At 35.9% G+C, this 26,294-nt stretch overlaps 1 protein-coding gene across 1 annotated transcript in view; it reads right to left on the reverse strand.

The window, feature by feature from the left end:
* The window catches only part of LOC309575335 (adhesion G protein-coupled receptor A3-like), a gene marked incomplete at its 5' end in the record, with an annotated part of 260,286 nt that overhangs the window by 38,872 nt on the left and 195,120 nt on the right, over positions 1-26,294 (reverse strand). Inside the window, 2 exons of the mRNA XM_082285708.1 lie at positions 6,755-6,963; positions 7,870-8,077. Coding sequence (XP_082141834.1) covers positions 6,755-6,963; positions 7,870-8,077 — 417 coding nt within the window. The remainder of the gene's footprint in view (positions 1-6,754; positions 6,964-7,869; positions 8,078-26,294) is intronic.

Here is a 26,294-nt window from a genome sequence, read left to right on the forward strand (position 1 = left end):
GGTACTTCCTCAGCTTGCACATGTACCTCATTAAACCTGCTCTGTCACCCCTGTCCCTCACACAAGTTCTCTCTCAGTCCTGCCCAGTTCACCAAGACTCAGAGTGAGAGGTGGAGTCACTTCTCAGGGAGGAACTCAGCTTATGCTCTCTCATCTATAGGTGTCAGTTCTTGCTTCTCTTTCCTCAATCACAAATGAAATAGAGGAACAAAAAACCTGTCTTTTGATGTGCTAGTTTTACAAAGTGACAGACCTATGCTCTTAAGGCCTTCTCATTTTTGCTTTTTTTCAGTGTGCATGAATAAACACAGGATATAATGAATTCACAACTTTCAAGCAATTCTTTAAAAGTCTATTGGCTCAGAACTGTCTCTGAATGTCCACTCAAATACCCTTTTTCTCATCATCTTTTTCTCCCATATTTTTAGTTGCACCATCTCCTCATTAATTCTTTTATAGAGTAAGTGTCTCAAGGTAGATGAATGAGTATTTACCAGAAATGTTCAATAGCTCATATTATTAAAGTAGTAATGCAAACACTGGACAATTTAAACAGAAATTCTCTGCTGAAGATAATAGAACATTTGCTTCTAGCTCTTACTGATATAATTATATCTTCATATACCAGTAGTACACTCTGGCATAATTTTAGGTACACACTTCATTTCTGTGCATTCTGAAATGTGTTACTGTAACTATACAGTAGTAACAGTAGAGTTATTTAAAGAAATAAGTTAATTGGATATTTCTGAAAAAAACACTCTGAAAAGTTAAAGTTGTGAAAAAGGAAGCACAGTGAAGCTACACATTTATGTAGCAAAAAATGAAAGCAATTTTGAGTACCATCACTGTGTACTAAAGAACTAGTTTTTAATAGTGCAAATGCAAGGTTCAACCTCTCCCTATGTTTGATCATCAGTATAAAAGCAAATGCCATGTGTCCTACGGGAATACAATCATTTTGCCTGCAGAAGAACGAATAACAATCAGCATCTTAAAGCTAATTCCATTTTATAATACTGGGTTTTTATTATTATCTTTTATCTAATCTTTACAGAAAATAAATGGTAAAATTTTGAGTATGATAACGCATTAATGCCAAAGTAGAATAGCCTTTTTAAGAGTTTTGTATATTGAAAACTGATTTCATTACAGATATATAACAGATGTATCTTGTCTGCTCTCTGATGATAATTAAACCTTATTGATCTATCAACTTCCCTTGAGTAATCTTCTGGGGAAGACAACATGCAGAAAAGAAGCATTTTTTTTAATGCTGTATGCAAAGCAGCATAATTTTATATTAAATTTTAAAAAGTTAGGTTTGATTTTATTTCCTAGAGGGGATTCAAATCTTGATGATATTGAAAAATCACAGGAATTATCCCAAGAAAATGAATACTTACAAGACTTTGACCATTACAAACTGGTGTCTACAACTACAAGGCCCACTGAATGTTGTCTAATGAGAAATTGTCATTCGTTCACCCTTTTAAGATGGTGTCAAACAAACCAAGAAAGTGGGGAGCACTTGTGGCATATGAGGTGAATTCCCTATTGGGTCATATTATCAAGACTGCACACAGCAGAGTAAGGGAAGTGATTATTCCTTTCTATTCACCTGTGAGCCCAAATCTCAACTATTGTTTCCAGTTTGGGGCACTTCAGTACAAGAAAGACATTGCTGAATTAAAAAGAGCCACCAAGCAGAAGCCACAAAGACAATAAAATTTCCCAAGGCCTGGATTCCAGGTCTTTAATTTACATTTATCTCCCAAGAGTTGGCCCATTTTACTGAGCTTTATAATCTGAATCCATTTACCTGCTGGCTGAAGTTGCACCATGATGAATGCAAGATCCATTAAGTCAATAGAAAGGAAAAACAAACAGAAAGAAAGAGCTTCAGCCAAAGACCTGATTTTTGATAAAGTCATTGCACTTCGGAGGAGACGAGCCTGGATTTTTGAGCCCAGTACCAAGCCAGTTTATGCATTTTACAGAGCAAATAATACATATCATTAAATGCAATTTAATAAAATGTAGATGCAATCCATGGAAAAAGAAATAAAAAGCAGACCTTGCTCTTAAGAGTACTCTAATTCCAAGGCTTTGTGCAAAAGGATGACACAGTCAGGAACATTCTTAAAAAAGCAGCCTTTTCTAGGGGCCTGGACTCAATACTGTCCATATGGGCTAAGCATGCTCTTAAGAGAATGAGCCTTACATGAGCAGTGAGCAGTACATGCCAGCTGAGGACTTCAGTGAAGAGTATGTGCCTCCTTGCAGGCTCTTCACATGGGAAACATCTACACATGTGCAGAGGAATCTAATTCCAGGGAATTTTGTAGTTCCCGCTACACTAAATGTTAATTTTGCATATAGCAGGTAAATTTCCTGGATCACTTTCACAATCTGTGATGTGTAAACTCTGCTAAGGTTTATCCTGTAGGTGTTTGAACTTGGTGTTTAAACATGAAAAAGGACTTGAAATATTTGTTCTTGAACCCCTCGTTATAAGCAGTCTGATTTTTCAAAGTACGGAACAATGTTTCCACAGCCTGTTACAAGAAACCCTGTGTTCTCCACGGGGAAAATGTCAAATACTGTAATTATGTCAACCTTCTAAATGACATCTCTGTAATACTTCCCCGACTCATGAATTAATTTCTCAAAAGGCTTAGACAGGCTGTTTAATTTGGAGAAGACGTGAAAGATGGAAGTTCAGAAGACTTTTCAGAACTGAACTTCATGAACAGGCTTAAGAAATTCTGCAATTGTCTCCAGTAACAATGAAAATGTTGAAAAAGTAGCTTTTTTTGTACCAAATTGGAAAGACTTCAAAGATTGGGGGAATGCTTGTAAAACAAAAGAAAAATCCCCTAACTCTTACTGTATTCCTAGTATCCTGCCTCTCCTCAATTTCTCCTTCACATGATTTTCCAAGGTTTGCTTCCAGAACAGTTTCAAATATGCTCTGGTTTTGTCAGCTCAGTCTCCTCAGCCCTGATTATCTCATATAAGCATCCACTGAATTTATGCTACTTTTGCAAATAATTACTCCTTATGTACATAAATCAAACCCAAAAATCCAACAAAACCCACACCTATGTTGGATGGAATAATACGACACATTGTGACAAAACAGGAAAGGAGCTGCTTATGATTTTATTTTGATTTAACCTACTTTTAGGATTACAATTAAAAGTGCTAAGAATATTTATTAATCCATTTTACGTTAATTGGGAAGTATCATACTTAGTTTTAAGAATTTTATTTGTGTTTATTTGTCAGATTTGAGGAAATTACTATTGACAAAGCAGTCTAAGGGGGGAAAGGAAATGCTGTATACAATTACAGTAATATCCATCACTATTGAATTTTTATTGTGTTCTACGAAAAATGAAAGGAAGAACAGAGGACAATGTATGCCAAAACATGTTTAGCAAATTTTGAAATTAATTGTTGCTATTGGATATTTTTGTCATCTGCTGAAGAGTTACTACTCAGATATAGAGGTCTCTGGATTGGTCATGACATACACACATGTTGCCCTGAAAAATTAAAATACTGATATACAGCTCTGTTCACATAAGAGCATAAATACATAGTATGTAAGAAACAAATGCTTATCATTAGATATAACAAAGCTTCAAAGTATATAAATTCATGATTTTATTCTAAAATAGAAAATCATATTGCAGAGTTCAGGACTCTAGAGGGCTTTGGACACCTCCAAAGTGTAACCTCCAGAGTGTAACCAACTCTCTTGCTCCTATAGATAATAGAAGAAAAGACAAAATAGAGGACTGGTCTAAACACACAGTACATGAAGTAAAAGACAGGAATACAATGTGGGAGTTAGTTCACAGTATTTTACTCCCACCTCTAGGACATACTACTCAAAAGCTGATCAGAAAAAGATAATGCTCTATTATGTCTGACTCTATTATTTTACTTCTGTTGGCCAGCCCAACCCAGAGAAAAGTGAAAGTGTGAGACCACGTGAGGGAAGGAGTTTGTACCTCTTTTCCCATCCAACCTCCAAACTATACTTTCTCTCTTACTGACATCACTTGAACAACTGTCACAGAGAGAAATCAAATGGCTCTACATGACTCCTCTCACTTGAAGTATGCTCATGCTTATTAATTATCAATCGTAGCTGATATATCCTTGATCGCTGCCTTTCTAAAAAAAGGACTCAAGAAAACCTTTATTTTAACCCTTTGACAGCACATAGGCATAAACAATTTTTATGAAAGCATCTTAGGAAACTTTGTCTTACTATTTAAAAAGGTGACAGATCTGAATATGTGCTGTACTAACTATAAGAGGGGCAGTTGGACTGACTGAGGCTTCTGTTTCAACTTATTCACAGCAGGATGTACATGATTCTGATGATAATGTAAAGCTTTAGTGCTGCTTTTTAGTTTACAGATGCTACCTCAGTTTTCTGCAATTACCCCAAACCATAATAATAAATTATGAAATTTTGTTGTTTAACAGATTAGAGAATTACAGATTAATGACATGTATCATGATATTCCAGGTAATTTCATTGGCTACACACCATATGCCAGCTATTTTGAATTTGCTGACAGTTTGTATTTTAAAATATATTAGACATTTAGATATGAATTAGTAAGATACACATAGGCACTTTATACTGTTCATTTTGTATATTAATAATTCTGCAGAACAATGAAGTATTTTTCATTTCTGGTATGAGAATTGAACTGCTCAGAAAAGCATACTTTCTATCAAATAAAACAATCCTTGACTTTATACTATAAAACAGTGATTAAAAAATAATACTTGAATTAAAATGTTTGCACACAATGAAGGTACAAAAATTTTCCATTAACTGTTTAGAAAGACAATGGCTGGAAAATGTGTTTGTGTGTGCGTACTTACATAAGGATATTTTAAAATTACCTGTCATCTTTTTTTCTTAAAAGTTAGTGTGAAACATGAGCTAAGAAACATATCCCACTGTTTGCTACCATAGCAATTGCAAAGCAAGGGTGAGTCTAAGATTCTACATTCTTGTCTTGCACAGATAAACTTGAAAGATGCACACATGAAATAAAGCAAAGTTGAATTCTCATAACCAAGAAAACACAAGGCCTAAAGCAGAATTACATACCAGATACAAAAGCTCCAGTAAAAAGTGCCTCAGCTGCCTTATGGTTGTAGAAAAACCCATCTCCTACAACTTATCAGAGATAAATGTGCTTTACAAACCAAAAATTAACTGCAGCCCTTTGTGTCAGTATTCAACTTTTCAAACAAAAAGAAACTATGGAATTGGTTGTTTGCAAACAGTTGATTAAATATTTAGTAACTACTAAAAGTTTAAGAAGAACAGGCTGAACTCAAGCAGTTGAAGAAGGAGGAAGCCATTTTGGGTGTGGCACCTGCAAAGTCAACAGGTGCTTTCTTTAAAGAATTTAGAAACACATCCTCAAAGCAAAATTATGATTTGCATTCTGGGAAACAAGTGGCTGGGAGAAAAAGGGAACTCACAGCAGCTGTAGAAAATGAGGTGTATTTGATGTCATCAAATCTGAGGAACAGCTCTTAAATTCTGAACAATTCTGTAATGGGTGAAAAAATGTTCAACTAAGTCTCAGTGAAATCAGTTCTTAGGAAGTGGATGATAATATCTGCATTTAACTCGTGGGTACCACAGCTTTGTGCTATGATTGGCTGCCATCTGGGCTCCATCTGACAGCAGCAGATTGGTATTCTCTGCACACGTCCTTGCAATTCCTGTCGCCTGTGTTTGCTGTCCCTTACACATACACACAATACATTATTTACTCAACTATAAACATTTCTGTAATGTACACAAGCAGCATCTACAGAGCAATCATGCATCAGCATTCAAGAGCAATCTAGTATTAATAGTACACACGTCTAATATTTTTACAACTGGTTTATAATAAATATTTTTAAGTGTGAAAACACTTTGTCACCTATAAAGCTTATAAACCTTTCAGTTTTTTGTTTGCTTTCCTTTAGTCCCTGAATCATAAAAGTTCATTATTGTATGCATAATATTTTTGCTTTCATGAAGGTAACTTTCTGTTAAGCACGTTAGTTAAATAACTGCAATGGGAACTGTAAGTGTGACTGAGAACAGAGCAAAGCAGCTGATGTGTTAGCACTGCACAGGAATATTTTTCTTCATGAACAGCAATTTTATAAGTAGGCTATCGGCATTGGTGTACAAACCAAAACTCCTACAGAATCAACAAGGACAGGTCTGTCCTTACTTAAAAGAGCAGAAGATGTTACTCCTCTCCATTTATTAAATGATTCAACATTGCGGTATGCCTGCAACTAATTAGTATGATCAACACAGTGCAGGGCAGGAACAAAAGCAGACCAGCCTCTGAGATGTGCTGATGTAAAAGCACACAGGAGTATACATTTTTAAACCCTGTCCTATAATTTATAACCATTACGTACTCATCATTCATGATGGAACTTTCATTTATAAGACTGAATTTAATGTCATTTCTGATTAGGTCTGTCTCAGGATATTAAAACTGACCCACAGGTTTATTCACTCACTAGCAGTTAAACAACTTACTTTCTTTTAGACTGTTTTACACTGAACATTATAAAAACCCAGAAGGTCAGCTACTGACAAGTAAGAATGAAACAGATGCACGTAAAAAGAACATAAATGTATGGCAAAAGAGAGAGAAAGAAAAATACAGGTATATTTGCTAAGTCATATACTTACCATTAGCACTGCGAAGTTACTGAAGTGTGTACTCTGAATGGTGGTAATATTGCCTGCAGAACTAATTATGTGGCACCCTTCTCCCCACCAGCCTCCATGTCCATCTAGAAGGTCAAAATCCCAGAAGGCTGCAATGGGGTCTATACCCCGTGCAAAGTGCCTCAATCCTATAGTAAGAGGGCTGGTGAGGTTTCCAAAACTGCACCCATCTGCAAAAGGAACAAACTGAATCAGAGAGACGGAGTGATGAGTGCTCTGTAAAGAGATCAGATACACTAAACTATGGGGAAAAAAGCCAGAGGACATAAAATCTTAACGGTCAAAATCAAAGGTAGTGCTTACATCAGAGAAGTGTGGAATGGTATAAATCTGAATATTTCAATCACATCATGTGTCAAAATGATCTAATCATCCCTCACAAAAGAGATCTTTTTTATTGTTTCAGATTCTCCAGTTACAACCAGTGTTACTCTATTGCCCATGCAACTGCAGAAATGGCTCAGTTTCATGGCATGATTAATAGCTGAGACAATTCTGCACTTTGCAAGTCACATTCAAACATTTAAACATGCTAATAGAAATGAGAGCACTATTCAGTACCGGACAAAATTAGTAAAATTGCATGGGTGAGTAATTAATCAAAATAATGACTCACTAGCACATACAATGTATTTTATTTAGACAAAAGTCTTTAACAACATCTGTTTTACATCCATCGTATCAGAAAGTATACTGCTGAGTATTGATACATGCAACAGGGCACTACTCCCACTCCAAAAGCCTGATTTTTATCAGTGTCTAGGACATTAACACTGCAATTGTAAAGAGTAAAACAAAGCTCCTTCTGATAGCTGTAAGAAGCAAGCATCTGTAACAATGCAGTCTACAAACAGTAGCCCAGAATTTGCCTTCTAATCATAGTGCAAGGGCATTTCTTTATTTGCAGGACAATCTGAATAAAATCGTGCAGATAGGAACAATTGCAAACATTGTACTAAAGACAGATACTGTTTCCAGCCTCTCAGCACAGTGCATACTCTACTCCTCTATTCTCTACACAATCAAGTATACCGTAGCGTTTAGATTAAAGAAAATAATGCATATCAGCTTCTCACCTATTTTAGCAAAAACAGCTGGTGTGGCAACCGTCCTACGTTTCCCATCATCTGCGAGATTTGATGAGTTTCCTGTGCTAGGAAAGAGTTTTCCATTCCGAAAGACAATAAACTGTAGCTTGCAAGTGGAGTTATCAACAGATTGCCAGGCTGAAGACTGAGAGAAGACAGACTGTGGCAAATGAACTGAAGCTACTGCTACAGCATTCTGTACAATGAGAAAAAAAAAGAAACATTTAAAATGCAAATCACAACAGGGTTGCTTTCATGATGTTTTAAACTCCTGTACAAGAAATGTATGCTGCCTTCCTTTTCCAACAGACTGGAAGCAACCAAAGAAGCACGGGCTGTAACCATGGGAATAGGATTGGTACAGTGCATATTAAAAGGGAAAGCGTTTTGATTGAATGTGAGAGTCTATATGGTCAAGCTCCCTGCTGCAGAGGTGAGAATGGTTCTTACCGTGCCTGCTAGAGGGTCCATCAACACTGCAGATCTGATTTAAAGAGACAACCTCTACCAGGTTTTCTCCTTCACTTAAAATAGAATCAGACAACTTACATTAAAACATTTCTCCGAAAGGGTACTTAAGTATAAAAATAATTTTATTATTAAAACAAATTACATCTGCAGAGGACTGCAAGTGCAGTAAACAACACGGTTTTATCAATGTTTTTCTTGCTTCATATAAGGAAACTCAGTTAACTATGTTTTAGTCATGCAGGATAAAAAATATTACAAACCCTAATGTAAAAGAAGAAAACAAGCCAACACCGGGAGAAAATGAATGAAGGCTGTCAGATCACTATAATGGCTTTGAGCCGTGTGTTATACACCCTTTTACAAGCAGATAATTCCCTTACAGCAGAGCTATAAAATACACCAAACATTGTATTCTGAGGACTTCACTTATCAAGCATTTTTTTCCTGCCAAAGTAGTAAACTAATCATTAAAGACTGAGATATATACAAGGAATAACAAATGATGAGCAATGGGAAGATAAACAGGGAGTCTGTCCTGAGCCTTGATGTGAAAAGTGTATGTATTTAAAAACAAACAAACTACAAAATGTTCTAATTTGCATTTCCCCCAAGGGCAGAGTATGGCTCTGTGCACATAATTTACATAGATTATCACAGTTTACTCATAGCACATGTGCGTTACCTATTTCAGAAGTAAAACAATGATCTTCACAACCATATAAACAAACATGACATTAATATATGACCATGTGCTGGGAGAAATAAACGTGAGAGATAAAAGGTGTAACAGAGATCAGTAAACTAAAATGAGTATGAGAAGCATCTAGTGACCACACAATAAATATGGAAGAAAAGCATGAGTAGTCTGTGATGTCATTTGAATGCTTAAATAAGGAGATAAAGATTTTTGTACACCATTTTCCTTACACCACGTATATTTTAGGAAGGTTTTCAGATTTTAACAGTAAAAATGCAAACCCATCCTTTTTTAAGTAAATATTCAACCTAGGTGATGCTGCTCATTAAAAGTGCTCAGAAAAAAAGAGCAGATAGCAAGAGAACATGTCTACATTAGAATTTTAAATTATTATGAAGGCTTTAATTGGAATTAACTGAGCTAAACTTCAAGCACTCATCCTGAGATTGTTTCCACTGCCTAATTCACTAAAGCTGTTATAATTGGCTTTATCTCATGCTTCTGAAAAAGACATATTTTACTCTATGATATCCCAAGTATCTGCATATGCTGAACCTCTGATGATACCATTTTGGCCTTAAAATTACTATCAAAAAGTACGCACAGACTTTCTTAGAAGAGACATTTGTCAAACCCCAGATCACTGTTAAGGACTTATCTGGAGATGTACAGAAGTGTAAGAGAGGTTACAGTGTGATTAACTTTACATTTATATTGGATTTTTATTATTATTCTGTGCTGGAAAAAGCAACAATGATGACATATTAAATTACACTAATTATTCATTATACATAAAAAGAGAAAGCTAGAAGCATATGAATAAGCTTATGATAATGAAGCCAACAGCTAAAGGCACTGGGTTAAGCAACAATGTGCTATGACTTCACAAAAGCAGCCCTACACAAACCAGAGAAAACAACAGGTTTATAGCACTTTTGCTAAGAGGAGAAATCATCTAATTTATTGCGGTTCTCTAATTTCTTCTCCATTGGGACTTACTAATAGGAAAAAGTAATGGTGTACACAGAGCTTGCCTGTGGGACTGGGGAGATGTGGAGCAGAAGCTGCTCCCACCTGAAGGGAGATTGCGAGCAGGGCTGATGGCAGTCACCGAGCTGAGGCAGGACCAGGCTGCATCCATCCCTCTCCTCCTCACCAGCACCCATCTCTGCCCACAGAGACCCTTCAGCATACAGCAAGGGAGGGAGGAACCTGACCAGGGTGCCCCAAGTCTCACTCACAGATTACAGCTTCACATCACAGGGGCAAGGTTGAAGAAGAAACGCTGCACACAGCCCACAAATGGAATTAGTGTGGACTCGTTGCTCTGCTCAGGCTGACTGAGCAAATCTCAAACATGCAGCAACATCAAATTATTTACTTGACAAAAAGACACATTTACAGAAAACATTTTCCTGATCAGACTTCAGGACAGTATTTTTCCCTTGTTGTCTGCTCAAAATGAATACCCATAACACAAACTATTTAATAAACTTCAATAAAAAATTGCCTACAGTCACTTTCTGGAGGACAACTTTATTTTAAATACTACACATTTATACTACCTATTACTTCAATTATTTTTGAGTGCAGGTAGGCTGGTGGAGTAAAGGGCAAAGGGACAGGGCTATTCCTTAACTAGACAAATGCACACATAAACTCAAACTACTTGCTGCACATCAAGTATTTACTTAGAAATTCCTCAAAATTAAACATCTAAACTGTCTGCTACAGCGACATGCCTGCCAACAAGATCCTATGGTAGGATATTAATGAAAAATGCACATAGTGAGAGGACCCTCACATTCACAATGCTGTTTAAAAGTATGAATAAATATGTGAACGATTTTTTCATCTAAGATGTGTGAGAATTTTCGGTAGTAGTATTCATTATTCACAGAAGAGGGATGATCTGAGCACTGAAGTAGTTCCTATCATTGTGGCAGAGGATGGAGGGAACCTGCTGGAAGGTTCAGTCATGTATTCTGCTAATCTTGTGTGAGGTAAAGTATAAGTCAGTTCCCCACTCCTGCCTCAGTATCCCTCTCACTTAAGCAAAATAAAAATGATGGCATTTATTTTGCCCTGTAAGATGCTACAGAGTTCAGAGATGAAATACAATATGGGAACAGATATTACTAAAACCAATGACAGTAACATCAAGTTTTGAGTGAATGATTGTGCTTCAGATGCTTCAAAATTCACATTAATCGTCTCATTTAAATTTTCTTCTTTTTTTTGAGCATCACATCACATAGGAACTAAAATTCCGGAGCATGCTAGTGGCAAAAAGCTGCCTGCACCTCTGAGAAGAGAAAAAGAGCAATAGAAACAGACCCACCATAGGAGCCACAGTTTTACAATGACAGGCCAGCACTGGCATCTCATATTTTTCCTGGAAAAGCTTAGAGTTTCTGTCAGCAATTCACCAGTCAGGATTTAGACGTTCTGAGAGTGTTTTCAAAACAGAATGTCAATAATCCCATCATGACTCCATTTCACTTTTAGTCCTATTAACTGGATTGTACTAGCATTGATTAGAAAAAAGAAATCCTGAACACAGTGCAAATTCTTCTAAGGAGCATTTTTCTGCTGAAAAATGCCAGTAATTTAAAATGAAAGTTATTCACAGACATCCACCCATTTGCACATAAATATGATAGAAATGATTTCAAACCCTCTCAAGTATCTTCCATGTCATCTGCCCAGATATCTGAAAATCTGCTGTGTGACCTGCAGTCAGGGAAAGAGGGCTTATCAGCTCTAAACCAGCTCTGAGGATTTTCTAGGAGGCTTCCTAGGACTCCTGGATCCTAGGACTTCTTGGAACCTGGTCAACTTTCCAAAAAGTGAAATGAACGGTTGTTTTAAACACTCTGAACCATAATTTGGGTAGTACAGTTTTATAAGTACTTTTGAAGTTTTAGGGTTTGTTTCCATTTTTGACCTGATTTTGTATGTGTGTGTGTAATTTTTCAAAATATCTGAGGCACCAAAATGGAACCAATAAATCTAACTGGATCCTAAAAATTTTAAATTTGAATGGAAAATCTCATTCTGAAGAGGACATGGTCCTCAGGATATTCAGAGCTATGGATGCTTGGCATTCTTGCAACTCAGGCATGTGTGACCCTTATTAAAATGTTTTAAGGGAAAAATAAAAGATTTAAAGTGAAGTTTTTCCCCAGGCAGTTTTATTCTGGTAGTTGTCCATTCCTTATAATCAATGCTAGCATTTACAAGGAGTTTTTTTAAGTGTTTAGGTAAGACAGCCTCCTGCCTTAGGTGACTTTGTGATACCTTGGTTCTTCTACTTTCCTAAGTCCTTTAAGAGACCTGCTCCCATTGAAGCATTGCTTTCCTGTTACAGTGTTCTACTTGACTAAAATTTAGCATAATATTGAGAGACTGTACTCATTATCAAGCAATCATTATCAAGAAACATACTTGGTAACCACTGTGGAATGACAAAAATCAAACTGTTTTCAGTAACCCTTGCATATGCCTTGGTACTAGATTGATTTTTGAGTTCAGGCACAGTATTTCTATTTAAGATAAAATATATTTCATAGAAAACCAACCAATTCTGAATCCTCAGAACAGTCATAAGGTATGTTTTTCCAGTCAGCAATTTCCTTAACTTAAAAAGCAGCACCTTAACAACAGGTCAGAAGAAGTCTGGAGGGGAAAAAAAAAAAAAAAGAAAAAAAAAGAGTAAATGAATTCACCTAAAACCTGGAGGAGAACTGGAAAAGCAGCTTCACTGTTTCCAGATTTCAAAGAATCTGATAAGGTGATGTAGAGATTCCGATGCAAGACACCATATATTAAATTATTAAAGATACAAAGGGTGCTGCCAAAATAGGCACAAGCTATATAAAGTTACAGTAAAAAAAATAGAAATTAAGCTATATAGGTAAGAGCTACATTATTAAATATGTACTGACTGAGTTAACAGTGTGGTCATCATAATAAAATCAAGCAAATAAATTATTTATACATATATAATAGATTTTATTTCATCCCTTGAGTAAGACAGCAAATCCTTAGAAGCAACTGAAGATTTCAGTTTGGGGTTTATGTTAAAGGTTTAGGTGTTAACATAATAAAAAAGAGGCAAAATTGGTTTTTTCAGCTGTCTCCCCTGGTAGGTATTTAAACAACACTCCTTTGGAATTATCTCAGCACAAGATATGTGATGTAAGGACAGGCACTTGGCCCAGTGCTGTGAGCCTTTAGGCAGTCTGTACATGAGTTCTGATCTCTTTTTCTGGTATGAAAAGTATCAATCAGAAGCCCCCAAAATTAAGACCAGATGGGAAAATACTAAATAAAAGTCTTGTAAAAAGAATGAAAACAATGCCAGTTTGAATATGCTTATACGAGACAAGCAAATTGCAGGTGGTAAAAGAAACAGGACTCTGTTAGTTTTTAATGGGTTGACATCAAGCAAGGAAAGTAGAAGTTCCCCAGGCATGCTAACTTACCTACATAATTTGTCACAGTTTAACTGCGCTTTCTAGAACGCTGTTTAAACACAAGTCTGGAAAGGCTCAGGGATGACTAGCAAGTGAAAAGCAGAATTTATATAGAATCCCAGGATGAAATGAAGCAGTACAGCAGTACTGCAGAAATGCCACATAAAATCACCTGGTTACTGAGATGAAATTGCTAAGTGTGCTGGGATTATTACATGATAAAGTCATTATGTAGAAATGCTGCAGTCCATGTCCATCTCAATATCTGGAAAACTAATTATGTAGTCCAAGACATCTTTGTTCTAGCCAGGCATAAAAGCTGGTTTGATGCACAGTGAAAATGTGGAAACAATAAGAAATATATGTAAATTGCATCAAAAGATACAAAACAATCTTAATGTTTGAAATTATCACTAATTAATAATAAAAAATTTTATAGGGTCATGCTATGGAAAGGTGAGATTTAGCAAATAGCACTGAAATTTTAGAAAAGCTGATAATATAAAATAATCTGGAAATCTGATTGTCAGTAGCCCATTTCCAATAAAAGTATAAACCCAAAGTCTCCACATCAGGATTTTATATTTCATACTTGAAAACCTGGCAAACTTCCTAAGAAAATGAAAATATGTGCAAATCTACAAGCAGCAACTGGCCTACTAATGTGCTACTGTGTAGGAAAAAGTGACAAAAAAAAGAAATCAAAGAAAAAGAACATGAAGAGAGATAGGGTAGGTTTACCAAAGGTAAATAATGCCTGACCCAAATGATAATTCTCCTCAATAACTATTTTTCCAGACAGGCAGTACAATTCACCTGATTTCTTTTGAGACATTAAGAATTAGTAGCAATTAGTTTCAGGTGAATAAGGAAAAAGCTACAATTGATAATACAATTATTTACTTGGAAAGGAGAAGACAGCACGGAGTGAACATACCCAAAGTTTGTAGGAAAATCAGCTTAAAGACTTCCAATTTTTATTTGATGACCTTGAAACAAAGAGGAATGTCATCTAAGACAAAGTTCTAAATCATGTTTTACATATTTATAATGAGATTGTCTATGACAAGCTGGTGAAACAGGCCACTTTGGAAAGCAAAAGATAAGGACAAGGATGTGAAAGCACTGGTTGATCAGAGGATGACTCAGAGCCACTATGATTTAACAATTAAAAAAAGATGACAAATGCAATCCAGAACATACAAGATGACTCATTGCCATGTAAATATTCTGATTTTAAAGGCCTAATCAGAGACATAATACACAATTTTGATCAACTAGGCAGAGAAGAAGTCATTCCAGAATGGAATGGATATAGAGGATGGTTATTAGGGTCACCCTCAGAAAGAATAATTTCTTTCACAAGTGGAGAATAAAGGAGCTTAGCTTTGTTAGTCTCGCAAAATGAAAGTCATGTAAGCAAACAGCCAGCCTGAGTACAAGGACAGACAGGACATTAGGCAAGAGCAAAAATGCAGACTTAAAATACACAAAAGTTTCCTAGCCTTTTTAACAGAGAGGGTGGGATACTTTTCAGGCATTACAGACACACAAAAAATTACCAACTCTTGAGAGAATATTCGAAAGCTCTACGATAGAATTAAATAATGCAGTTAGACAAGGTTTGATTTATTTCACTGTTTTACAAGAAGTGTTTAAAATTCCTTTTAAGAACTCGTGAATTTCCTGATTAAAGGAATTTCTGAACTTTCTACTTACATCCCCAGTATACAGCTAATAGGGCTCATAAAAATCTCACTAAGAAGAAAAAGAGTTAAAATAACTATACAGTCATGGTAGATTTAAGTGTGATTAAAAGAGTGTGAAAATTATATTATTATTATTTTTGAGAAACAAGTTTTTTGAAAATATGCTGGACACATTTAAGAGCTGCAGGCAACAAACTTTTTCAGGCAGCACTACAGGACTGCTTCAATTCAGAGTCCATAACTGACTTGCCATAATGCAAAAAGTTGTGCCAGAGAATGCATAAAATTCATCTTCTGGGAATCTAAGAGTTCTTAAGGGTGGCCTCTGAGTTTTCAACCAGAATTTATTGGGGTTTTGGGGAAAATCACTGAAGTCTTGAAGGATTCTAGACACACTCCAAAATTCAAACAATGAGCTATGGACCTACAGAGACTCACTGCAGCTTCGTTTTTAAAAAGGATGGCTTCTAGCAGTGCACTCTACAGGAAAACTCACCCTGTCAGGAGTTTGGTTCACTGGGCCCTTCAGAGATGCATCAGCTCCTAGAAATGCTGCATTTTCCTCTAAAACAGCCTGTGATGAAGGAGAATTTTTCCTTTTTATTTAGAAGCTCAATTAATCTTCAGGCATTAAATATATTAATTTTTTCTGGGAAGATGATAAGAATATTCAAGTTTATTACATTGATACTGTGGGTTTAGCTGTTGCAGATGCGCTCAGAAGATGGAATGGACTTCTAAACTGCTAGAATTTTAAAACATGAAGAATAAAAAAATCTCATGAGCTGTCTATGTGGAACCTTCAGCTACATAATTGCAAAGCTATCACCATGGATTTTAGGAGGGACATCATAATTATGCAGAATACCTAACTAACCAAATACCTTCTACAGCTCATTGACCACCAAATTCAATTACACATAAATATTACCAGTTTAGAAAAAGGAATCATGTGAATTCTGATGTGTGTTAACTGGCATACATGAGGTTTTTTGCCATGATAACTTTTAATTTATTTTTTGAACTAGGTGAATTATGTTAATGTAGGCCTCATAACAGTATTTCTGCATAGCTTAGTAATTATCATGTATAACAAAATATTATGAATGAGAACAAAGATAGTATTTCCCAACAGTGAGATGTAAAGTGTTACCAAAGTTATTTCTAAAGTTGGAGAAGCATAATTTGATTAAAAGGAGATGGGCTACTAGGTGGCTTACATGAATGAGAAAATTCACTTGGTACTAAACAAAATTCATATGCATTTTAATAGAGTGTAGTACATACCCTTACAGATATTACGATTTTTTTTAAGACTTAGGTAATTTGTATATATACATTTACAAGTAGAGAGTGATGCAACCGTTAGCTAATACAGTTATTCAAAATGACTGAATATTTCAATTATTTAATCATACAAGATGATAGGATTTCTGATTTCACTGATGTGGTATTCACACTTAACTAAGTTAGATAAATATTCAGTTAGATAAAGTTCATCTAGTAATGTAAGTGGGAATGTACTGAAAAAGATTAATTCAGAAATTTTTAATAAACTATTTTGATATAATTTTCCTGAGGCAAAGTGAGCTTCTACATTGCCTATAATTTGCAGAAGTCCAAGTGTTTTTCTGATGCCGCCTTTTCATAAAGATGACTGCAATGAAATGCTGACATTGCTGCTTGATGACTACTGAATACTCTGTATATACTGAATACTCTGAATACTCTCTGATACTGGAGGAAAGCTGAAACTGCCGAAAATAATTTTAGAATAATTTTAGAAGACACACTCCACTACTGCCAGTGCCTGAATTTATCAGTAGCTGCTACCCCCCAAAGCTCCCATGCAAAATCCCATACCCTGCTCTGTAAGTCTCACACACATCGCCAGGATTCTGACACGCCCAGTGCAGACACAAAACACAAGATATTCAGCTCAGTATGACAATGAAATGGTAGTCAAAATTTCAGCTCTGAAGTTCAGTTCTGGGCAAATACCATGCATGCTGATGCATCCATAGGCACATTGTATCTGTAGTTCATGTGAAAATCTGTGGTGTCGGTCCTTTAGTTCAGCCAGAAAACATTCAGAGCCAAAGGGAACACTTTTACCTCCAGCTCAATCACATGTACTGTCATTGTTCTCATCTCAGATCATTAGTTTATCTGGACACACTTCTGTTCTAGTAAGAACTTAGGGACTATCTACCTTGATTGATTCTACTAAGTTTTTTTAAGAGTTTTGTCACAGAATTATGGGAAAATAAAAAAATATATGCTATCATTATCCACAGTAAAATCCAAACCCAATCCCAATGGAAGTGAATTCTGAGTTAACCTTCTATCAGAACACGTCTCCACCAACCTGCTGATCACTTTACACAGTCCTGTTAGTTTAAGAAGGTTGGAAGAAACCTCTTATTTATTAATATTTTACAGATGCTAAGAAACCACCTAGGCATGTGTACAATTTTTTTGTTTGTTACAAAAATAACCAGTTGAAATATTCTACACAATTTTATTCTAAAAGCTGACTGAATTAAAATCTTAATCCACCAGTCAAATCAAGTTTTGTAGCTCAGCTGCTTGTGAAATAGTGATGACGTTCCCCTGATTAAGACTTTAAAATATTGCACACATTATCAAGTACTTGTCATCTCTCATCACTTGAAAAGTCCTAGTTTAAATTGGGTGAGGATGGTGTTATATTTCTGGGGCAGTCACTCTCACTCAAGTGAGTCCCTTGGAGTTCAGACACCAAAGGTCACTTGATACTTCTTATATAGTGACACTTCTTTATACAGTGACTGAATCCAGATGAGGTCTGAACTAAGCCCAGGAGGAGAATCTCCTCATTCCCATTCAGTGACTGCTGAGAATGAGGATTCCTAATATAATGCAAGAGATTTGTGATATAATAGATTCCTTTAAATACTCAGATTGGTGCTAACCTACCTAAAGTTATATGGGAGGAGACTTGTATAGTAATAAATAAGAACTCAGCTCAGTCACCTCTCCCCATTTCAGATCAAACAAAAGGGAAAAATAACTATCTTAATTCTTCCAAATACAAAGCTGCTTTCAGTTTTCAGTATACTACAGGACTGAATGGGAAAACACAGCCTTTTTATCTTGCTCATGGCTTTTGAATGAATAGAAATTTTCAAGTATTAGTGCTGCAGGGCCTGCATACTGAAAAAGCAACAGCAACATGTTCATTAAAAATAGCGGTCTATATTCCATGAAGTGCTCACTTCTGAAGTCTTGTATATTAGTTATATAAGCAGCAAATTTGCAATTTAATGAGTAGAAAAATGAATTGTTTTACATTGTTCTATTGCAAGTATTCACAACGGTTTGAATATTCTTGGTCTTTCCCTCTTGCTCTACTGATTTTCTAATCTTTTTCCATAAAGGTCAATTCTTCTGGCATCAGTATATTTAATGTGTTCAAAATTTTGTACCAGAGGCCTTTATTTTAAAGGGCTTTATTTTACCAGTCGGGCACATCAGTGTGTATAATGCAGAGATTCTCAAGGACTTCCACTGCCACATTTGATGGATTTTTTCTTTTCTTTTTTTTTTTTTAGTGTGCTATCATTCTTGCTGAATCACTTCCAGTCTTCTATTAAACTGATATGCCTTTATTTCGGACAGTAGCAATGTTCATTTTCTAACATAAAAACTTAATCCATTCACCATTTCACTACCTTTTCCTTCTGGACTTCCGTTTTACTTTCTGCATTAAATCGGATGGGAGTACTTTGGTGAATCCTACACATACACTTCTGGACTTTTACTACTGCTATACCAGATGCTAACATGAGTACCTGAGAATATGAATTAATTATTTAGAGCAAGGATCTGAAAGAAATGTGCTCAAGTAGGAAAAGGAAAAAGAAAAAATCAATACAGAAAAAAGCTGAGTCTCTCATGCCAAGTGAAGGACTAACATTGTGTACAAAATTAATAACTAACATTATTAGCTGAAAGACAGTTATTTTTTCAGAACTGGCAGAATCCCAAATTGTCTATCTCAGCAATGAGAAATACTTTTATCATCAAGAATTCTGAGTCCTGGAAGCTCTATATATCCACAATGATATGGAAACACTGCTGCCAAGGGCACAGCCTCTACTAAAAATTGTATCCTCATTCTTCTCTATTACCTAACAGAAAGAAAGTGTTTTAATAGTAAGTATGAGGGTCTAGAAAAGACTAATTAGCAAACTAATTAATGGATTTTGATCCTATTTCCCCAACTACATCTTGAGTTATTGTCTTTTGTTTCTTTCACGTAGGACACATTACCTGAAAAGCAAAGGTCTTCTCTTAAGCACAGCAATAAGTGAATGTCTCAGCTTTAACATAATGAAATAACTTCAATTAATGTCCTATTTTCTTCCACACATAAAAACAAAAATAAAAATTGATTGGCTAACTTTGTGCTCTTCTGTCATCCTAAATTTTTATATTCCTGCATTTCTTCAATAGATGCACATTAAAAATGCAGTGACAAATAGTCATAAGAAAACAAAACCATATTCACTGGTTATAGATATCTTACTGTCTGTCTCTTAATTTTATCACCTTGTTGGGGCTCTTTGAGGGCTGCACCAAAAGCAGATTCTCCATATAATTTTGATATCCTCTAGCTTTTTAGATACACTTTTTTAATGTCTTTGTTGAAAAGCAATAAGCCAAAAATGGTTCAGTATATATATCTGAAAAAAGCATTTTCTTACTCTGTAAAACTGACATGGAGAATTCAAGATACTTGTACTTGCTAAGCCATGGTCTATTCAGCAACATTGTGTTAGCATTACTCACCAAGTGGAATTAAAAACTGCACTACAGTTACCATGACAACCAGCTGTCTCCCACATACAGCATCAGTTTGAATTTGTGCAGACCATTTCTAACAATGATTTAAGTCAACAAATTCAGCATTACCCTAAGGTAAAAATCTGGTTTAAGAACAAATAAATATTTTCAGTTTCATAATATTACTTAGCTCAATACATTAATTCCAAGTAGGACTTGGGAGATTTTCAGAGAGCTGCAGTGACTTTTCTTAGAAATTAAACGTGAATAGTAATCTTCTGCTCAATACAAAGTTGAGGACCACTAAAATTCCTAATCACCTGAACATGCAGGAAGCATATGGAGAAGAGACACTGTAACATTCATAGAAGAGCTTGTGAAGAAAATATATTTGAATATTTATTTAATCATTTTCTAAAATTTACATTTGAATGATGCTGTTGATTACCTTGGGTAGTACCACCAACATAAGTGTATGCTCACTATACAGATTCTTACTAGAAAAGAAAGCTTAACCCATGTTCATCAAAAGTATCAGCCAGCAATTCTCCATTGGGAAAATAACCTGAAACTTGGAATATAATTTCTGTGCTGGGGAATTCTAAAATAAATTCCTTTTCTAGTAAACTACTGGATTTGATGGGTTTTGTTTGGTTGGTTGGTTTTGCTTTTATCTTCAATAATCCATTTACATGGAAAGAGAAGCCTCAGTTGATTTTGAAACAGCCAAGCAGTATGAGGTAACAGGAATACATCACATTTACAACATCTGGTGAAACACCATACAGTTGCATGTCTGGTCATCAGCATGAAGCATCTACCTGGCAGCTTCAGATACTTTTGATCACCAAGCATTCTTCCAGTAAATGATCAGATTTGACTGTGATTACTTAGCCTGGAGAAAAGGAGGCTCTGGGGGGACCTTACTGCTTTCTACAGCTACCTGAAAGGAGCTTGGTTGAAGAAGGTTGGTCTCTTCTCCCAAGCAATAAGTAACAGGATGAGGTAAAATGGCATCAAGTTGCATGAGGGGAGGTTTATAGTGGATATCAGAAAAAATATCTTCACTGAAAGAGTTGTCAAGCATTGGAACAGGCTGCCCAGGGAAGCGGTTGAGTCACCATCCCTGGAGGTATTTAAAATACATGCTAGGTGTGGCAATTAGAGATATGGTTTAGTAGTGGAATTGGCAATGCCAGCTTAATGGCTAGACTCAATGATTTTCGGGGTCTTATCCAACCTAAATTATTTTATATTTCCATGATTGTCATTGGATAAACACATAATGGCAATGATGAACAGATCTGCTTCAGAACAGGATGAACAGTTCTTAGGGAAAACAAAAACCTCCACAACAACATAAAACACATCTATCAATTGTCCATTTGTACACAGAGTGGGGACAGAGAGGAATGGGAATGCTTAAAAAAGATAGCTAAGCTATTAAAAATATAATGCATAGTCAAACTAAAGGTAATAAATTAATAACACTACTTTTTATGTAAGCAACGAAAAAAAATCAAAGGCAGAAAAAATAGTCTGTATTTACTAAAGATGCTGCAAATCTGGCATACTGAACTAAGCACATATTAATGGTACATTCTACACTCACACATTTTTCTGGGAGGAAGTGCCACAACTAAACATTACTGCAGATTTCCCATTTGGTATATGCTATAGCACTTGTTGCACTACAGACCTTAAAAACACATCAGGAAAGAAAACTGATCAAGTAAGTGTAATGCATTTAAAATCAAAACATCCAGAGGCTATAAGGAATCCGAGGCTATCAAAAATATTTTTAATCTGTGATTGAGGATTTTTGAATCCTAAACCTCAGAAAAATACATAGCAATAAAAGATTTTAGTTTTAATACAACGCTTTCAGTTTTAAATAATTTCATTTATGGGAGAATGCTGGTCAGAGGACAAAGAAAAATAAATATAATCATGGAATAATATCTAAGAGATTGAGGAAGGAAGTAGCACAGAAATTCATTCAGCTCTGGATCACTGTGGACACATTTGTTATCAGTGACAGGCAATGTGAAATCAAGCCCACACTGAAATCAAACCCTTCTTTAAGGTTACACTAAACTGAACTGACAGGAACACTACATGCAAGAAAGAAAAAGAAATGGATTTTCTATATAGCACTTCGATCTTCAACAATGGGAGTGCATAATGTTTAAATGTTAAAACAGGAGAATTCAAGGGAGAAAAGAGGTAGAAAGCAAGAGAAGGAATAAAATATAACCTGGGGCTCCAAATCCACAAACTCAGACAGGAACAATTCTTTTTTTTGCCAGCAAAAAGGCTGCACAGTCACAGGTAAATGACAATGCAAAACCAAATATGATTGTTAATGGAATTCAACAGATTTGTAATAATCCATTAATTCCTAGATTAAGCTGTAGCATAATATCATAAAACAAAAATACAAATTAAAAGTAAATCCAGATGATAATATAGGCAGATGTGAATAATTTTGCTCTGAAGCTGTGTCTACACCCTTGTGTCAAAGATGCCTTACTAGGTTCAGGTAGTGTTGATAACATTAATGGATATTTTCTTGTTACATTTCAAAAAAGTATTTACAGCACAATTAAAACAAATTATGGTTCTATGATTAAACACTCAGCAAAAAGGTCTTTCAGATAGTAATTTAAAAAATAGGAAAAATCATTCTGTCATGCCACTGCAATCCTCTAAAATAGGTGTCACAAAAATTTTTTGAATAAACTTGTCAGATATATGCTTCTTGAATACAGTACTCTTATGGGTGTGTCTGTATTAACGTTTTAGTTTAGATTTGGAAAACTAGTCTGATATTCTGATACTATATTCATCCTATCACATTCATATCTGAATGCCAGTTTTCCAATTTTCTGATGAGATCTCTACTGCCATGATTCCACAAAGCCCTGTCACAGTGCACAACGTGGATTCCATTCCGATGGAACACTCACAAAATGTAACTGATGAGTTACATGGGACCAGACAAGAGCTAATCTGAAACAACTTCAAATACACGATATTGCTGTTGGATTCTCAGTTGTGCTCCACAGATTTGGACCTATTGCATTACACTGCTTATTAAAGTGGGATTAAACCATTCATTTTACGAATTCCTTCCTCCCTTCTGTGAGTCAGGCCTCTCCTGGTTCTCTTCCTCTTAAGAGTGATTGTTACCTGTCTATTCCTAAGCCTCAAAAACAACTAAAATGGAGCTCTTCCTCTTCTCTACGCTCTAACCCTCTTTTTCTCCTTCTTTCTAAAATCATGGATAGCTCTGCAAGCGCTGCAATCATTTCAACCTGCACGTACAGCACTTGGGCTACGGGGCTCATCACTGCAGCTTGTAACAGGCAACCTCACCTATTGCCTCATCAAAGGACAGCCAGCTGAACCAGAACTGAATGGCTTTTCAAATCAAAGGCAGTCCACAAACCTAAACTGAGATGAAAATCTTCATCTCTAGACATTAATTGCTACCAGTAATCTCCTGAAACAGATGTCAATCAAGCAATTAAAACCTAATGAAAAAGATAAGGGAAAGAAACAGGGAGAAACAGGAAACAAGGAACCTGTGGTCCCCCAGATGATATAGGGACAGCTGACCTGATCTTGCAAATGATTTTGTTAGATTAATGGCATACTGCACAAAATCTTGTACCTTACATAGTCAGGTGACTAACACAACACTAGCTCGTTTAAGGAAGCTGCCCCCAGCTGTGGGGTCCTGAAATGTGCCATAACTGCTTCATTTACCCATAGGTGGAAGAACTCACATGGGGGAAGGGAAACCAAGCTCACCACTCTCCAGAAGTAACATTGTCATCTGGATTTAAGGTGTAAGTGCAGGACAGCACTTGAAAAGGCCAGCTTAAAAGCTGGAGCAAGATGCACAGCTCAACAAGAAGGAAATACAAGGAACAAAGTTTATTTGGTTGACAAGTACAGGAAAGCTAATGCCTGGCATGCCAGTATTTTTTCACCTTGTAGGAAAGCTATAGGATTTTTTTCTGAGACCTAAATGCACTTCAGCAACCCTTTTTAAACCCAAAAGCTGAAAAGACTTGGGGTGATGTGAGTTTTTGTCTTCAGTCTATTTCCATCACTATTTTTATAGTCCTGCAGTTTTGGCAAGCAGAGATTTGGATTACGCTCTTTTATCTAGAGAGGCTGGCATTTCCTCTTTGAATATAAATATTCTAACAAAAATATGTTGCTATTCCCATTACTGATTAACTGCTGAAGGTAGATAGAGCAACTCAATTTTACTATCAGTCCCATATTCCTTAGAAACACCAGCCTTTTTAATGCTTTAAAGTATTTATTTGGTCACATTTTAATCTAATCCTGAAATATATTTTCCTCTGAAGCAAGGGAAAGGCAGTAATTTAAAAATGAACATTTTGAAAGACATTGTGATGTCTGACTAGTTAGTGGATTGAATCAATGAACTGAAAAAATAAAAATGATTATTTTCTTCTGAGCAGTTAACCTCTTTTCAGATATGCATAAAGGAATTGATACAATTTCAATTGTCATTTCCAGTCATACAGTGAAAATAAGATTTTCTGTTATGGAGATAATCAAATAGGATATTTTTAAGATGTGGCTGACTGAAGCAATTAAGTCAATTCAAAGGTTGTGTTTTAGATAGGTGAGTACATAATGAACTAAGAGTTCCTCAGAGAAGTCCATAATTATGTAAGGTGGGGAGAAGTGGACAGTAAAATTGAGTCTGCAGGCAAGAACTGTTGTATGTGCCAATTTGAATATCTAAAGCAAAACTTTTGAATTTATTATATTTGAGAATTTCACAGGTGGTTTAGAACAGAACATTATAAGGGTACAAGGGGTTTTAAAAAGTGTTTGATTTTTTTTCCCCTGCTTAGGCCTCTATACCCTTTTTTCATTCATGATTTTAAGAAAAGACATCAGAATTTGAAAGATGCTGTATATATAAGGCATGTGCAATACATATGATACCCTGCTGAAAATGTATCATAAGCTTCAGTCCAATAGTATAGTTGGATTTGCTCTGGCAGAGTCTGATTCAAAAAAAACTTTAATTCTGTAGTTTGATGTACAGCACACATCCTTTTTCTTGGGTGTGCAGGAGAGTTTGCAATTTCACACCGTGAACATTAATTATCACTTGCTGTATGTACCCTGCAGAAACAAACCCATCTAACAAAATGAACAGAATGAGTACAAGTCAATATCCACCCGTTTTTCTGAAGAGAGAACATGTGCTCTTCATACAGGAAATATTGATAAATGGCACCTAAATAACATCAAAAGTTCAAGAAAGAATGCAGCAGATCATCAGCCACTCAACTCTACATTGCTCTGCTAATTTACAGCAGTTCAGGGTGTGCTGCAGTCTTTTCTCTGCATCTCAGTGAACATATGGGAGTACGTAAATATACTGCGTGATTTCAAATCCAGACTCTGGGTTTTCGCTTGTAATTATCAGCAACAAGCAGGATTGCTTATCCTAAACATTGAAGGTCTTTCCTGGCTAATCAATGAAAAACTTAACACTGGTATTGAAAGAGGCAGAAGCACTGAGTGTAGGCCAAAGTTTGTCTAAAATAGAGTAATTTACTGTTGAAAACCAAATTTCTTCACTTTGACAAAGCAGTGATGGAGAGGATGTCTACACAGAGCACAACAGGCTGGAGAATAGATTTATTATATTTGTTTCAGTCCAGAAGAACCTCCAGTATGTGTCCTTTTGCTCACATGGTAAATGACCAATTGATTTTCTTGTCTCTGTTCAGCAGTAAATAATCTCATAAACATAGCAAGGTAAGGGCAGACATCCAAAATGTCTCAGTTTTGTGCAGTTTTTTGTGTCTACCAGATATCAGAGGCACACCATGAGAAGCTGAAACAAATCAGGAGGGCAGGCTTCCTTTCATTACTGCACTGGGGTACAAAATGTCTCTAATATGATATAACTTGCCTTTGAAATTGTTTTTCCACAGATCTGAAAGGGTCATTTTCATGTAATTACACTCTGTTGTATTTGATTCACACATTACCTCTGCAAACCTCTTCCCTGGCATTACATCAATTCATTGCAGATCACACCAAGGTATGTCCAGTGTTACAGAGGTTCAGCCCCTTTCGTAAATTCCTAACCCCACCATCCTTCAGCTCCACAAGTCCAGCAACTGAAATTCATCAAGAAACCCCCACACACTCTGAATTTAA

Source organism: Coloeus monedula (genome assembly GCF_965178545.1).
Source record: "Coloeus monedula genome assembly, chromosome: 8".
Classification (NCBI taxonomy): domain Eukaryota; kingdom Metazoa; phylum Chordata; class Aves; order Passeriformes; family Corvidae; genus Coloeus; species Coloeus monedula.